The sequence below is a fragment of the Plecotus auritus genome (genome assembly GCF_963455305.1).
Source record: "Plecotus auritus genome assembly, chromosome: X".
Classification (NCBI taxonomy): Eukaryota; Metazoa; Chordata; class Mammalia; order Chiroptera; family Vespertilionidae; genus Plecotus; species Plecotus auritus.
In genome coordinates this window covers 130652643-130669046 of record NC_137784.1, presented here as the reverse complement: position 1 = coordinate 130669046, position 16404 = coordinate 130652643, and the positions used below count along the sequence as shown (strand labels likewise).

The window sequence follows — 16404 nt, the reverse complement described above, 5'->3', positions numbered from 1 at the left end:
ATGGTCGCAACCCACAGTTTGAGAACTACTAGCAGGGTCGCCTAAGACCATCAGAAAACACAGATATTTACATGACGATTCATAACAGTAGCAAAATTACAGTTATGAAGTAGCAACAAAAATAATTTTATGGTTGGGGGTCACCACAACATGAGGAACTGTACTAAAGGGTCGTGGCATTAGAAAGGTTGATAACCACTGCTCTAGGGGTTTGGTAGAGGGAGTGGGACCCCATGTAGGTAGATAGTGCACCAAGGACCTGCCAGAGTCATGGTGAGGACCCTGATGGAGGACGGAGGGACCCTGGAAGCTAGACCAGAGACAGTGCTGGGATCCCGCTGGGTGGATGACCACACAGCGTGTGCTGAGTTGCACAACAGGGTCAGGATCGGGAGCAGTACTGGAGAGCGGCAGGGGGTGGGCCCAGGACCTTCCAAAGTCCATAGGCAGGCCTCACGGGAGGATGATCATAGGTGGCATTTTCTTATGCGTGCATCGGGGCCTGACTGTGTGGGGCTTGGGTATAAAGAGCAGGAACTCACATCAGCAGTGGGTGGGGCCAGCATCTGCCAGAGTCAGGGGAGGATCCTAAGGGAGGACTGAGGGAACCTTGGATCCCACCCCAGTGGGGACCCCTCAGAAACGCTCACCTGCCCTCAGCCCTGGGGTTTCTGGGATCGCTTTCCCATGGATCCTCCCACTCCCTTTGCTCTCAGGAATCTGAAAGAGGTGGGGCCTTACACAAAGGGTGTGGTATATGGACAGCAGAGCCAGGACACTCAGGCACTGCAAGTGGCCAAGCTATTGACCATGAGGGAGGAAGGAGGGGGAATTCTCCTCCAGAACAAATGTGGGCCTCACGGACATTCACCCCACTTCCACTTTCAGCTCCGAGAGACCCCAGGCAGGGCTGTCCAACAGAGAGCACTCTGATTTTGGCTGGGGTGGTGGTGGGCCTCAGGCAGGTGAGAGAGCTGGACTGAGGGGGCCACGTGCAGGTCAGCAAAGGAGGAGGGGGGAGGTGGCCCGGGCCCTGACTTCTTTTAACGTGAAGAATCTGAGGAAAGACATCAGGAACCCTAATGCTCCTCCCCTGCTCCTGAGTCTTGCTGTCTCCTTTCAAGCTTCAGCTGAGGACTGAGGGAAAAACTCACATCACAACAGGTCGAATCTCAGCCTTACTTTGCCACTTCTGTCCGCCATGAGAGAAAGTGGAACGTGGTGGCTAGCGGTGGTGTCCCTCACGTCCTCCACCAGTGACTCAGGAATGTGAGCTTTTGAGTCTGAAGGAAAGTGGCCTCAGGTCAACACAGGAAGTTGTCCAAGACCCTGTGAGATGTCAACGTTAGGACTGAGGGGACTCCCCGTCCCAGGGCAGATAGCCCCCACAGAGTTTGGCCAGGTCATACTGTATCCCGTGGGATGTCCTGGGCCGGTGTGGTCAGATGTGGGGAGGTTCACTCCCCTCACTTTCTTCTGTTCAGTCTCAGGGGTGTGTAGCCTTGTTCTGAGATTTTTGCCTCAGGGCCAGCAGAGGGGAGGTTCACAGGCCATGCCAGGGGAAAGGTGAGGACCCTGAGTGAGGACGCAGGAGACCATCCAGCCCAGAACAGTGGGGAACTCACAGAATCCTGGCCTCCCTCTTGTCAGCACTGGAGGCCCATGGCTGTGCATGCCACCTGCACGCTGAGGTGTTTCCTCGTTTCCTGTTACAGGGGCTCCAGGAACCAGGGCATAAAGGCCTTGGTCTGAGGCACAAAACAAATGTCACAGAGCAGAGGACGTCCAGGTCGTGCCAGCAGTCTAGGTGAGGTGCCTGCCCTCACCTAGAATGTGTCTCCAGGTTCTCCCCCATGCCAGAATATAGGAATACCCCTACAGCACCCGACCCCACCCCACTGCCAGCCACAGAACCCTGGCCTATGACGACTGTACCCTGAAAAACCATCTGACTTCCTCATTCAGGATCTTAGGGGACAGGCCACCCAGGAGGAGAGACCCCAGTGAGGCCCAAGAGCACCCCTAAAGGGGAGACCTGTAGCTCTGCTTTGTCAAAGCGGACAAGGGTGTACCCAGCTGAGGCCACTTACACTTCCTCTCTCCCCAGGCCTGTGAGTTCTCATTGCCCACCTCCTGCCCGCACTCCTGTGGCTGCCTGACAAGAGTCATCATGCCTCGAGCTCCAAAGCGAAGACGCTACACGCTTGAGATTCCCGAGACTGTGGAAGAGGTTTCTTCCTCCTCCTCCTCCACCTGCTCCTCCTCTTTTCCTTCCTCTTTCTCCTCCTCCTCCTCTTCCACTTTCTACCCTCTGCTTTCAAGTACCCCAAGCACCCCGGAGGAGGAGGAGGAGGAGGAGGAGCAGGAGGAGGAGGAGGAGGAGGAGGAGAAGAAAGAGGAGGAGGTTCATGCTGCTGCTGGGACACTGAGTCCTCTCCAGAGCTCTCCAAGTGCCTGTGCCCCCCCTACTGCCTTTGCCGCTGCTGCTCCATTGAGCCAGTCCAGCAGCCAAGAAGAGGAGGGTCCTTGTACCTCCTGGGCCCTGCCAGACATGGAGTCCTTGCCCATAGACGTGATTGATGATAAGGTAGCTGATCTGGTGGGGTTTCTGCTCCTGAAGTGTCGCACAACGGAGCTGACCACAAGGGTAGAAATGCTGAGTAGCATCATCAGAGAGCACCAGGACCACTTTGCTGTAATCTTCAGCGAGGCCTCTGAGTGCATGCAGCTGGTTTATGGCATTGATGTGAAGGAAGTGGACCCAACCAGCCACACCTATGTCCTAGTCACCAGCCTGGGCCTCACCTATGATGGGATGGTGAGCAATGAGCACAGTATGCCCAAGACTGGCCTTCTGATACTCATCCTTAGTATAATCTTCTCGGAGGATGGTTGTGTCCCCGAAGAGAAGGTATGGGAAGCACTGAATGCCATGGGGGTGCATGCTGGGATGGAGCATTGCATCTATGGGGAGCCCAGGGAGCTCCTCACCAAAGTTTGGGTGCAGGAACAGTACCTGGAGTACCGGCAGGTGCGCAACAGCCAACCGGCACGGTACGAGTTCCTGTGGGGGCCCAGGGCCCACGCTGAGACCACCAAGTTGAAAGTCCTGGAGTTTTTGGCCCAGATCAATGGGAGTGACCCCAGATCCTTCCCAGACTGGTATGAGGAGGCTTTGAGAGAGGAGGAACAGAGAGCCCAGGCCAGAATTAGCACCACAGATGTTACTACTGCCATGGCCAGTGCAAGTTCTTCTGCCATGTCCGGTAGCTTCTTCTGCCCTCAGTGAAGTCCAAGGCAGATTTCGTTACTTTGTGTTTTAAGAGGGAAGTCAATGATCCAAGCAGTGGAGGGCCAGACTAGGGGATTATAGTGAATAACATCTGTGTGTCTCGTTCCATTGTGGTGACTTAGAAATGTATCTTCTTTTATTTTTGGTATTTTAAAATGTTACTTTAAGTAGAATGTTTATTAGCTTTAGAATCTAAGTTTACAAATGACACAGGTCACACGTTTATTGTTATTTAACTTAAGACAAAGAGCTTTGCTATTTTGTAAAACAAATTGGGAATCCTTCATTTTATTTGTACTCTGTAACCAGATAACATGGACTTGGAATGGGCGTTTTTTTTGTTTTTTTTTTTTTAATGTGAAAGAGCATACCTGTAAAACAGAGATAAAATAGTTAATTTTTGAATTCTTGCATCATTTTTAGTCTGTCGTTCTGTAAAAATAAAATATATTACCTGGATTTTCTTAGCTTATTCAAGAATGTAGAAAAATAAACAGTAAAAAGACTCTTCTCACTGCTTCATGTGCACCCTAAACATTCATTGAGCCTCTGTCCTCACCAGGAAAGGCAACCCAGCCAGAGAAAGGGAGGGGATGCAGAGCAGAGGAGCTGCGCACCGGGACTGGAAGGACGCTGGCTTGGGAAGGGAGTGAACACAGGCAGCTTTGGTCCCCTGGGCCTTGTCTTTGAGAGTGGGTATGTTTCCATACACACGAGGACATAAAAGCTGAAGTGAGGTTTATGTGCTTTAAGACAGGAGGGGAGAGTCAGCCAGAGTGGGGGGTTGCTCATGTGGAGTGCAGTACTGAGGCTCAGGCCCGATGATGGTGATGTGTAGCCACTGGTTGTGACTGTCCTATTACAGTACGGGCCAGGTACTCAGCCCCATGGAATCCAAGCTCCGCCAGGTACTAGGACCCCCTTCCCCAGGTAAAAGGCAAGGACAGTGGGTGATGAAGTCAGGTCCCCCATGATCGTGGGCCGTCTATTCATTCCTCTGTGCCACCTTCTCAACTGTAGACTGGGGTGACAGTGGCACTGCCCCACCACTGTTATTTGAGGATTGAATTCTAGGATTTGTGGGTCATGCCCATGGCATGGGGTTGGTGTGTGGGTACTGGTGCCAATTCTTCCTGCTCCTGTTATTCCTTTCTCTAGGCTGCAGTGGGGGCCAGGAGTGCCTGCTGACGGCAGATAGCAGTGGTGCAGCCAGGGGATGGAGGAGGGTGGCTCCCAAAGGGGCCCGAGGGAGACCCCTGGCAGGATGATCTGAGCTCACACGGTGGTGTCCCAGGGCCCAGCTGAGGTTGCATCCCAAGGATGTGCAGCCCTGGAAGAGGGACCGGGGTGCTTGGGGGCCTGCAGTGCCTTGGGGGGAAAAGAGGAGGGAGCTGACTGTGCTGGGGTGGGTGGGGGTGGGGAGAAGAAGCAAAGCCCAGGAGGGTCTGCGCTGGGAGAGGACTAGAACCCACTCACCCGGTGTGAAGCCAACACGCCCTTTCTCCCTCCTCTGTGCTCCCCTGGCCTCAGTGACCTCCTTTGTGGAACTGACCACATCCTGTGCTGAGTGCCTCTCCTTAGCTGTCTCCACCTTCTTCCTTGAGCCCCCCAAAGACTCCATCTGATGGACGAGGCATCTGCATCGCCAGCCCTTTCCATAGGGCCTGGCCGCTGACTGCTTGGGGATAGGAAGAAGGAGTCAACACTCCCTGCTCTCCCACCATCCCTGTCAGTGGGGTTCCAGGGCCCCAGGGGATATTGGGGAGAGGTCAGCCCACAGACCATGAACACGGAGGGCTGATGCATGATGCTTATTGACATTCACACTTGTGGGTTTCCCCAGGCCACATGAGGCCCACGGATCTCTGGGGAGATGGAGTTCTCCTGCCTCTCCTTCCAGCAGCCTTATGCAGGCTTTGTCTTAAATGCGGTCAAGACTCGAGACTCATTGGCAACCCTAGTGAGCAGCCAGGGGAAATCTACCATCACTACCCACATTGCTCACAGGGACTGGGAAGATGCCCTCTGGCGGGAGCTGCTGCTGGAGAGGCTGGGGTGGAACCCCAGGCAGATTCAGGCCCTGCTTAGGGAAGGAAGAAGTATGGGTGAGAAGTGATCGCTGGCAAGGCGTGACACCCTGAGCACAGATCACACCCCTCCAAGAGTACCCCCAGGACCTTGCTCAGGAGTTTGGGGCTTGTTTTCTTTTAAACCTGTGGTGGTGGGGCTGTGGTTTCTGTAAGCAGCACACCTTCAAAGGGGCAGCAAGGGGCCCAGGCTGGGGTTCCGTGGGCCAAGTTGCTACGACCTGGGAGAACCCTTCTGTCCACACTGGGCCTCAGTTCCTATTGGTGACCTGAGACGCAGGGGACAGGTCCAAGTCTGCATGTGGTGTTGCCTGTGTGCACGCATGCGTGTTTATGTGTGTGCACACGTGAGTGTGCGCGTGACAGACCAGGGGAAGCTGCACAGCACACAGAGAATGTCAGGTGGCCTCCAGACTCAGGCTGTCTGCCTGACTTCACACACCTGCCCCACCCCCACTGCCCATGGCATCCGGGGCCCTTTCGCTCACCCCTCAGTGGTTGAGGTCCCACACCAGCTCCTTTCTCCTGGTGAAGAGCTTGGGACCTGATTGCCTGTGGGTTCCCCTGTGCAAGCTGCCCACAGCAGTCAGGCTGGGACCTGCCCGTTATTGGACCAGGCTCTGTCCTCTTCTTTTCCTTCTCTCCCCTGGCCTCACACAGAATTCCCTGAACAGAGTTTGACACATCGGAAGTGCTCAGTCAGAGGGACCCAGCTCACTCCGTATCCCTTTGGTGAAATCAGCTTAGCCTCTCGTGGGCGTAACTTTGAAGAACTGTTTCCTCTCACAGGAAGCCTTTGGTTTATGGAAGGGAAAACATCTCAGTGCTTCTCTCGTGGTGCAGGGGGCTCCCTGACATTGGGGCAACTCTGCAGTGCCCAGAAAACATGGCTCCTGAGGAGGTTGTGGAACTGGAAAAGCAGGCTGTACTGACCAACCTGAAGCAGACATACCTGACTGCACTTTCAAACCCCAGGTGGTTACTGGAGCGCATACCCAGGAGAGGGGGAAAGGCTATCTTCCAGGTGGCATCCCACAGCACCTGATCCCCTAGGGGCAGGAGGATTCCACAGGAAGGTTACCGAGAATCCAGCTGAATCATGACCATCAAGGGGCCATCATGCCGCGGATGTAGAACTGAATTGGCGCCGCCGTGGAGAGCACTACCCACCATCTTCTGTTCACGTAAACAGATTTCTGTGCCCAGATGTAGGCCACTGTCCTCGAGAGATGCCTCTCTGGGCACATTGCCTGTCTCAAGGACTCTGTCTGACTTTAGGGAAAAGGGAAAGCTGCCAGGAAATATCTTGGTGCTATCACTCTTTTTGGTCCTGCTCATTCCTAGGTTTTACAGAGAAAAATGTGTTAGGAGAACTGGTTATTGTTTGGGCCTCCCGTCCTTTGTTCTGGTCAAACTAACAGAACACTTCAGCAGCACCCAGGGATCCTTGTGGGAGGTCTGGGAGCTGGCACTGAATGATTGCTGGAGGGTGACCAGCCAGGCATGGCCTCATTCATGATGAAAGGGACATCAGACTTTGAAAGAAAGCACCTGACTCTCCTGGCAAGTGACTGGTCTGCTTTAAAAGTGTCCCTTGGCTTATGAGAGCTTGTGTTACACATGTCACATAGCTACCTCGTGACCCAAGGACGGATCTGAAATACAGCTCTGATGGAAAAGTGATGGGTAGAGTTTTTGTCTTCCTGTGTGGGCAATCTTTAATTTATTTGGGTCCCTTCTAGCAGGGTTGCTAATGGTTGTTAGCTGTGAGGATGATGGGCTTTCTCCCAGGTGTCTCCTGGAATGGCCCATCTTCTTAGCCAGACTGGCTCTGTCGTACACCACTTAGCAGATGGGGTGGCCTGGGTTCTAGGTGGTCCTCCCAGGAAGGACCCTGGAACTTGGGCTAGAGACACTCAGATGCTGATCAGAAACTTTCTGGCATCATAGGGGGACCCATGAGTAAAGAGCCTCCTGTTTCAGGATGCATGACTAATGTAAGGTGATTCCCCCAAAGTCAGGAGCCTGGAAGTTCTGTCTCCTGTCCAGTAGGCAAGGCTCAGGGGACCAGGTCTTCCTGGGCTTACCTCAGGACCCCCTAGCCAGATCCTTGGCTGAGTGGGTGAAAATAAAAGAGGACAACAGGGATGAACAACTTTCTGGGGCAGGATTTCCAGCCTCCTCAGGATCATCTGATGAGGTGTGTGGCATGGAAACAGAAGAACATGGACTCACAATTCTCATTGGATTGTTTATTTTGTACCATGTAGTTTTGCCTTTGTTTATTAAAGCAGAAATGGATTTGTGGTTACAAAGCCTGTAATATTATGGGTCTGCGTTGCACTTGAACTGGTCACAGAGTGAACAATTGCCATATAAGGAGTCCTCCCTCTCCTCCTAGTCCTTCAGGTTCCTTGGGTTGGATCATGACTGAAAGGACAGCCATTATCATATGAAAAACAGGTGTTGTACAAATACATCATCAAATCATATAATGTGTGATTTAGGGGGCTAGGGGCCAGAGCCCCTATGCCATTGGTTCAGGCAGTAGCCAGGGGAACAAGCATGCCATTCCCAGATACGCCCTCCCCACTTGGGCCACCTGCCTCATTTGCACATCGGTCCTCAATGGCACTGCTCTTGTGTCACAGAACCGAGAACTTGAATATGTGGGTGGCACTGGGTCCCCAAGGATTGCGTGATTTCCTCTGGGCCTTTTACTCGACTTCTTCAGTGCCTTTTTAATGCTGAATTCTTGCCAAGTGTCTGGTAGGGGGCAGCCTCTTGTTTCTCTGGGGAGGGGTTGAGGGGGTATCTGGCCAATTATGAGTCATCTGGTTTCCTTTGGTCTTGATGTTCTCAATGAGCCAAGTCTTGTCTTTCTGGAAATTGCTGTTTCTGTACACCTGAAGCAAAATTAATTCAGTCATTCTGGGAGAAAATATGCCTATTTGAACTTAAGTGGCCTCTCAGAATCTTTAGTCATCCCTGCAGGTTATCTCTAAGGGGGCTATAGTTTTATATAGAAATCTATACTTTCCCATCTTTGGAAAAATACTGTCTCATGTGAAAAAGAGTTATCCCCTGAAATGAAACCCTTCCAGTATATCATTCTTCTGGGTCTACTAGGAAGGTGTTTGAGTAACAGAGAATGTGGGACATGGGAGGACTTTCTACTTTACCATCATCCTGTTCGCTGAAGAGGAAACTGGTGAGTCACCTGGGCGTATTTTGCTGAATCAGATTCACCAAGCAGATGGATAAAAGTCTTCATGCTGTCAGATTCAAATATTTGCTCCTTGCCCCTTTGTCAAAGAACCTCACATTGGAAAAGATCTTTCTCAATGATCCCGGTGTCTCTGGCATCATTCCAGTGCACAGACGTGAAGGCGTCATCCTCCATTATCCCCCAAAGCTTTCTTGGGAAGGACAGTCCCAGAAGATTATTGTTTCCTTCCACTTTGACAGCACCTTCGCTTGAGTCCTCTGATTGTGTGTTGTCTCGGCTCCAAGCTTGGTACCCATGTCTCTCCAACACCTGTGATAGGACCAGCTTGGCTCCGTGCATCTCCTGGTTACACAGACTCGGCATGGAGATGCTCTACATTAACTCTAATCCTATCACTGAACAGTGGGGTCACAGCAGGGATGCCCATTATATACTGCCCTCAACATTCTAGGGTCTCAGCCTTGGGGCAACCAGCTGCTTAAGTCATGTGATTACACAAAGGTGGTTCACAGCTGCTCTGGAGTGTGGGCCCTTGCCAAGTGTGGGGGAGTGGATGTACTAGGAGCCCCAGGTTCTCTCATTCCAAACAGTACAGAAAAACCAGGTTCAGGTTCCCAGAAAGAACTCTCATCTGCTGCCAGGGAGATTGTTTCTTGTTGCTAGTTCACTGGATGTGTTGAAAGGACATGATCCTATCCCTGCTTTCATCCCTATAGTGGGGTCAGGTCTGTTGATGGCCTCTTTGATTGCTCAAGGGCAAGGCCTTAGTTAATCCTAGCTTGGCCACCACCAACACTGCCTGGGACAGATGGGCCCCTGGGGGACTGTACCTCCAAGAAAATGGTGGTTGGCCCCATCTCAGTAGATACCCCCCTGTCCAATGCACCCTCCACAAGGATGCTGCTTTGATCTCTTCCAGGCGCACTTGCTGGCTGGTGGATTCTGCTCAGATGAACTGAAACTAAGAGTCCTGCTTTATTACCCCGGGTCAAGTTGTCCCTAGAGTAGGGTTGTGCTCCTGTGTGCTGAACCAGCATAGCCATGGGTGAACCTGAGGGATGGTGGTGAAGGATTAGAAAAGACACACAGGAGAATAATGCCAGGGCTAGGTGGGATGCTGCCCTATGATTAGAGAGTCAGTGTCACGGCCTGCAAGCCGAGTCTTTATTTAATAGCCAGTTTCCACTAGGCAAAGTAAGGGTTTGGTCAAGATGTTTGCAATGTTGTCCTCGGTTTCAAATCTATTCAAGTATATGCACCTGAACTCTATTAAGCCACATGGGACAACAGGTTCAGACCATAAGGTCAAGCTTACAACTATAGCCTTTGGCTATAATTGTTCTGGGACTTGCACGTAGGTTTGCCATGAGAGGATCATATCCTCTCATTAGTCCGAGGCTTGAACCTGTCCAAACGCTGTAGCCGCTCTCCACACTCCTGTACAGGTGGGAGCACAAATAGTGGTACCTTCCCATGGTACTCTTCTATCTCGCTCTTCAGAGTATTAAGATCAAAGTTACCCAAAACAGCTAGAGAACATGGATCACAAAAACCACTGTAGTATCCTCTCCTCTATGGTGAAGATGACTTGAATTTGACTTTTGTCCCATCCCACACCCAGACTCTCATCTATGTTCAAGTACATAGTTATGATTATTTTCATATCTGCTTCCTTCAGTCAGGGTTACCTAAACAAGTTGTAATTTTCCTTGGTAGTGAGTCTGTGTCCTTGTCCTATGAGTCCATGGTCCCATTTCTTGCACTAAGTGGTATAATTTGTGCTCTCTGGGATTTGATCCTTTGTCTCTAAAAGTGGAGAGCAAAGGCATTTAGGAACAGAATCCCCCCAAGCCTAAGGACTGTATCTTTAATGGAGCACCTAGGTCTAGATCGGGGTGGACAAACTTTTTAATCGAGGGCCACAATGGGTTCTTAAACTGGACCAGAGGGCCGGAACAAAAGCACAGATGGAGTGTTTGTGTGAACTAATATAAATTCAAAGTAAACATCATTACATAAAAGGGTACGGTCTTTTTTTTTTATTTCAATAGTTTTCTTCATTTCAAACATTTTAACAAGAAGAATGTAAACACTAATTATTATAATTTGAAACTTCAAGAAATGGAGGAATCATAGCACAATAACATACCTTATATTGAAGATGGCAAAGGCAAAATAAAATTGCCTAACAAAGGAAAGGTACAAAAGCCTTTCAAATTAAACTTAAATATAATAAAATAATTTAAAACTAAAACAAATAGAAAACAACAAAATGTGTAAACAATAAATTAAACATTTTCTTTAGTGCAACTTCCAAATTATGCCTGGGACGTAGATGTAGATGGCAATGTAGACTGGGTTGAAAGGTTTTTGGTCTTTTAAACATCAGCTTCAGTGGGAACAGTGTTGTTGGTCTCCTTTTTAGCTAATGCTCTGATACTGTGCTCTCCAGGGGCGTGTCTCCCTACATCACCAGGATAATGTGTCTATGCATTCTCAGGGTAATGTCAGGGGGCACGTCCACAGGCATTAAAAAGAGCCTCTGGAAGATTGAGAGGTTGTTCTTTCTACTGAATGGGCGGATGTAAATCCGCCCACTCAGAAGAAGGAGCTGCGGCCATGTTTCCAGAAGTTGCCATGTTAACACTGCTGCTGGTGAAGGAGCTGAGGGCAGAGCAAGAGAACCCTCTGCACTTTTGGCTCTGCGGGATGGATAGAACAGACAAATGGGCCGGATCCGCCCCGCGGGCTGTAGTTTGCCCATGGCTGGTCTAGATTCAAGCTCAGTCCATGGTCTTTGTGCCTCTAAACAGGATTACAAAGCATTCATTCATGAAGTCAGTTTATTCTTGGAGGACATGCCCTAGAGGATAGCTGCTGGTGGTTTTGGGGTGGGAGTGGGGGGCTCTTAGTGTCTCTGGATAAACAGCCAGCTCCCTTCGGTTGCCTACCAAACAATTGTTTCTTAAAGGAGTTATTTAAAGGCTGAAAAGATTTCCTTGTGCACTTTGCTAGCTCATGCCTTTGCCGATTAGTTATTTGAAGGGACTTGTCCATTTTATGGGAGGGTAATTGGAGAGAGGACTTTGGAAATCACAGTCTGGCATTTGGTGGAGAGAGGGTGTTTATTTGTTATGATCTAGGCACCTTTGCATTCCAAGGTTTCTGTAGGACCATTAGCTAATGTTCTGTGAAGCAAGAGCAACCGAATTTCCACTGTGGCGAAGAATCTAGAACATCAGGCTCATCTTTTCCTTTGAAGATGAAATATTCCTACTGCTGACTTCAGTGGAGTTGAAGAAAGCCATTAGGAAACTGGCCTTCCTCAACTAAGCCTGCTGGGTCCCAGAAATTCAACTGACGGTACCCTGACCACCAGTCAGACAGTCTTTATTAGGCACCATGTTCAGGACCTTTTGAGAAAGAAGAACAAAGTTATAGGAATCACAATACCTGATATCAAGCTATGCTACAAGGCCATTGTAATCTAAACAGTTGGTATTGATATAAGAGCAAGTATATGGATCAATGGAACAGAACAGAGAGCCCAAGAATCAACCCACACCTATATTGGGAACTGATATTTGACAAAAGAGGCAACAGCATACGATAGGGTAAAGACAGTCTCTTCAATAGTAAATGGTGTTGGTAAACTTGGATGTGAAAAAATGAATCAAAACCACCAACTTATACTATTCATAAGAATTCATTCAAAATGAATAAAAAACTTAAATGTAAGTCGTGAAACCATAAAAATCCTGGAAGAAAACATAGGACATAAAATCTCAGACATCACATGTAGCAATATTTTTGCCGATATGTCACTCCAGCTGTGAGTCTGGCTTCTGGTTGAGCAGTCCTCCCCTGTGGGAGTCCACTGACCACCCGGGAGTGGGGAGGGGGGAGCAGCTCCTGTGTAGAGCGTCTGCCCCCTGGTGGTCAGTGCACATCATAGCGACTGGTTGTACTGCAGTTCAGTGGATTTTCATATTAGGCTTTTATTATATAGGATAGCCAAGAGCAGGAAACAGTGCAAATGCCCATCAGTAGAAGAGTGGATAAAATAAACAGTGGTATCCTATATAACAAAAGGCTAATATGGAAATCGACCAAAAGTAAAACAACCAGTCACTATAATGCACGCTGACCACCAAGGGGCAAACGCTCAGTCCAGGAGCTGCTCCCTGGTGGTCAGTGCGCTCCCACCAAGGGAGCATAGCAGTGGTGGTGGGAGCCTCTCCCTCCTCTGCAGCAGCACTTAGGATGTCTGACTGCCATCTTAGGCCTTCTCTCCATGGGGAGCGAGTGCACGAATTTTGTGCACCAGGCCTCTAGTATTTACATAATGGAATACTACCTGGCAGGAAAAGAGAAGGCATTCTTACCTTTTGAGACTGCATGTATGGACCTGGAGATTATTATACTCAGTGAAATAAGCCAATCAGAGAAAGAGAAAAACTATATGATCTCACTTATATGTGGAATACAATGAACAACATTATCTGACAAACAAAATAGAAATACAGGCATGAAGACATGGAACAGACTGACAGTTGTCAGAGGGGCTGAGGGAGAGGGGGACTGGATGAAACTAACTGAAGGGATTAGCCAAAGAACATCATGGACACGGATGACAATGTGGTGAGGCCAGAGGGTGCGGGGAGGTCAGGTGCTGTGTGAACAGGGCCTAAGGAAGGGAAAATGGAGATATTTGTAAGAGTGTCAACAATAAAATAAAAATTAATAAGCTATATTGGTATTTACAGTTATCTCCTCATAGGACATAAATAAAGGGCTATTGCTCTCAGATGGGATGGAGGGTGAGGTAAGGGATTGCAGAGTAATTCTGAAGGGAGTAGGGAACCTGTGTGTCAGGTTGAGGGCAGGAGATTCTGTGCAGCCTTAAAAGGAGGCAGCAGTCATGACCAATTCAGCAGACCATGATCCAGGGATGGACAGGAGGGCACCCAAGGGAAGACCAGGGGAAGGTTGTTGTCATGAGGGAAAATGCTGGGATGAGGGAAAATGCTGGGACGAGGCACAAATCCTGGCACCGGGAAGACTCAGATATCAATAAACCTCAGACAATCCCCAAATTATGCTTGATTCTCAATGTCACCTTTCTTCCTTAGGCCTGCTCTTGCCTGGGCTCCAGGGTTCTACTAATTGTCATCTGAAAGAGTTCATTCATACTGAGAGGAGAAATTAATTGTGAGGTAGAAGGTGGGCCACAGGCTAGGAAGGCAGGAAATATCATGGACTCCTGATGAATTCGGGCAAGGGGTCAAGACTCCACGATGCCACTTACTAGCCATGTAATCCTGGGAAAAGTAGCTTGCCCAAGGGGTATCAGGTTGTTCCTTTGTGAAGGAAGTGGGTCTGATAAACCCTGTCTTGTGGGAATGCAGGAAAGTGTGGAGTGTTTGTAAAGTACCACACACAGTGACTGGTGGAGATTAGAACTGTGAAGAATGGCACCTATTTCTAATATCATTTTTATCCCAGATACTTCCACTCTGGCCTCTGGCACTGTGATTACTTGTTTGTTATGAAGGTCATATTAGAGGATGTGCAGTTCAGTAAGGAATACAACACCCAATTGTCCAAAAAGGATGTACCCACTTCATGGATGTTTGCTGAAATTCAGATGTGGGGGGCCTTCACAGCTGGACTCAACACAAATATGCTAGAAAGAGAATCTAGGAATAACTCTTACCCTCAGTCCAAGCTGCTCTTTCATCCAAACAAATGCTTTCATTCATTTCACCCCCACCCAAAATCAACACCTTGATAATGATTGGCCAGATCACACTCAAGATCATTGACATTCAATCCCAATTAGGCTGTAGGCTGTGGCTCTCCCAGGCCATTGTTACTCATGGCCCATTAACTGTATTTCTGTAGAAATCTGTGCAGATGATGGGTATAATATGCCTAGTGATCATACTATCCAATGGCACTGAGACTGCGTGCAGGAAACCACCCTTCCTAACCAGGTGGAGATTTCCCTCTGGTTTATTCATGATCCCAAAGGAACTTGTCAAGAAACTTCCTTCTCACACCCAAGACACACAATGTGCCGCTGCCACCCCCAGCTGCCTTACAATCAACCCCCACAGAGAGAATCACAGTTTCCCAAATACCTTGGCTCAGGCCATGCACAGTTGAGTGCTGTTCCCTGGAGGCCCACCATCTCATCTGTTCTGTTACTTGTTCTGTAGGATTTAGGGGACACCTAACCCATTCCTTATATGACTTCAGCTCCTACACTATCATCCTGTGGGTGGGTGTGCCCTGCTTATGTTGGTGTCCCCACTACTAACACAGGGCCTTCCAGAGGACATAGGCTCAGTGAATATCTGGGGATTAAATGAACCACTGAGCAGGGGTCATCTTTATTCAGATGAAATCCCTCCACGTTCTTGCCAGTACCAAGGATCCTCAGATAAGTTGTTTCATGGAAAGATAGACGAGAAGAGATAAGAAGCAAAAATGAATAACCTTTTGCTTTTATTTTTCTACTTCTTAACTCCATTGATTGTACTGCTGAAGTCTTTCACATTTCCAAGGAAATACTCTTATCATGCCATGTTATCTAGTTTGGGATCACAAAGGAGGATGGGAAGTGTCCCAATTTGCGTTACACAGTAGCAAATCTCTTACTCTTAAGCTGGACATGTACAAATATACATGTGACCAATGTCATTTACAAACTTACATGCTAAAAGCTTATGAAAACTTCTATGAAAAGGAACATTAGAAAATTTCCTTAAAAATTCACAAAGTAATAAAGCAAAAATTTCTCCATCATCGTAGGAGCCCAAACCATTCCCTGGGCCTCACTAGTGCTTTCTCCTCAAACACAGAGTTGAAAATGGAACGCACTTTATGCCGAGCAAATGAAGTTAATACACATGGGCCTGAAAAGTGCCTGGGTGCAACTCTGGCTCAGGCATAGTGGTTCTCATTACACTCAAGTCCTTCAGGCAGGGAAGGGAGGGAACAGGGATCCCCATCATTAATCCTGAGCACAAACTCGAGGGCTTTCGATGTGGTGGTCTCAGCGTGAGCCCTGGGACCCCACAGGAACTCATAGCATGCAGGATCGCTATTGGGGACCTGGCGGTACACCACGTATTGTTCCTGCACCCAAATTTTAGTGATGAGCTCCCTGGGGTCCCCATACATCCAGTGCTCCTTCCCATCATGCACCCCTAAAACATTCAGTGCTTCCCAGACTTTCTCCTCAGGGGCACAATCACCCTCCGCAGCAATCACCCACAGAAGTGTGACCAGGAGGCCAGTGTTAGGAAATCTATGCCCATCGCTCATTATCCCATGATAGGTGAGCCCCAAGGAGGTGGCCAGGACATAGGTGTGTGCACTGGGGCCCACTTGCTTCACATCAATACCAAAGACCAGCTTCATGACCTCAGTGGCTGCACTGAAGATCTCAGGGAAGTGGACATGGTGCTCTTTGATGACACTACTCAGCATTTCTGCCTTTGTGGTTGGCTCCTTTGCACGATACTTCAGGAGCAGGAACTCCACCATTTGCGACATCTTTGAATGCAGTGCTTTTTGGAGCAATGAATCGGCATCATCTTCAGGGCCTCCCTCAGTGTTTGGATCCTCATCCTCGTGGCTGTTGGAGCTCTCATCTTCAGATTGGCTCCATGGAAAGGCTACCAATGCATGGGGGAAGGAGCAGGAACCTTGAGCACACTGGGGTAAACTTGGTGTCTCAGCAGCAGACACCTCCTCTAGGCAGTCTATAAACAGGACTGAGGGGGAGG

General features: G+C 49.2%; 3 protein-coding genes across 3 annotated transcripts; 2 read left to right on the top strand and 1 right to left on the bottom strand.

Annotated features, from left to right (window-relative positions):
- Window positions 1–2170: 2170 nt before the first annotated feature.
- On the top strand, window positions 2171–3289 carry LOC308240293 (melanoma-associated antigen 10-like; the record flags this gene model as incomplete). Its single annotated transcript, XM_080653183.1, has 1 exon — window positions 2171–3289. The coding sequence occupies one exon, from the start codon at window positions 2171–2173 to the stop codon at window positions 3287–3289; it is 1119 nt and encodes a 372-aa protein (XP_080509309.1).
- An 890-nt stretch (window positions 3290–4179) lies between these two features.
- Window positions 4180–6424, top strand: LOC308240292 (protein EOLA1-like; the record flags this gene model as incomplete). The annotated part of the gene is made up of 3 exons (XM_080653182.1): window positions 4180–4222; window positions 5146–5404; window positions 6169–6424. The coding sequence occupies 3 exons, from the start codon at window positions 4180–4182 to the stop codon at window positions 6422–6424; spliced, it is 558 nt and encodes a 185-aa protein (XP_080509308.1).
- A 9132-nt stretch (window positions 6425–15556) lies between these two features.
- Window positions 15557–16171, bottom strand: LOC308240290 (melanoma-associated antigen 10-like; the record flags this gene model as incomplete). The annotated part of the gene is made up of 1 exon (XM_080653181.1): window positions 15557–16171. One exon carries the CDS (start codon window positions 16169–16171, stop codon window positions 15557–15559), a length of 615 nt encoding a protein of 204 aa, XP_080509307.1.
- Between the last annotated feature and the right edge of the window lie 233 nt (window positions 16172–16404).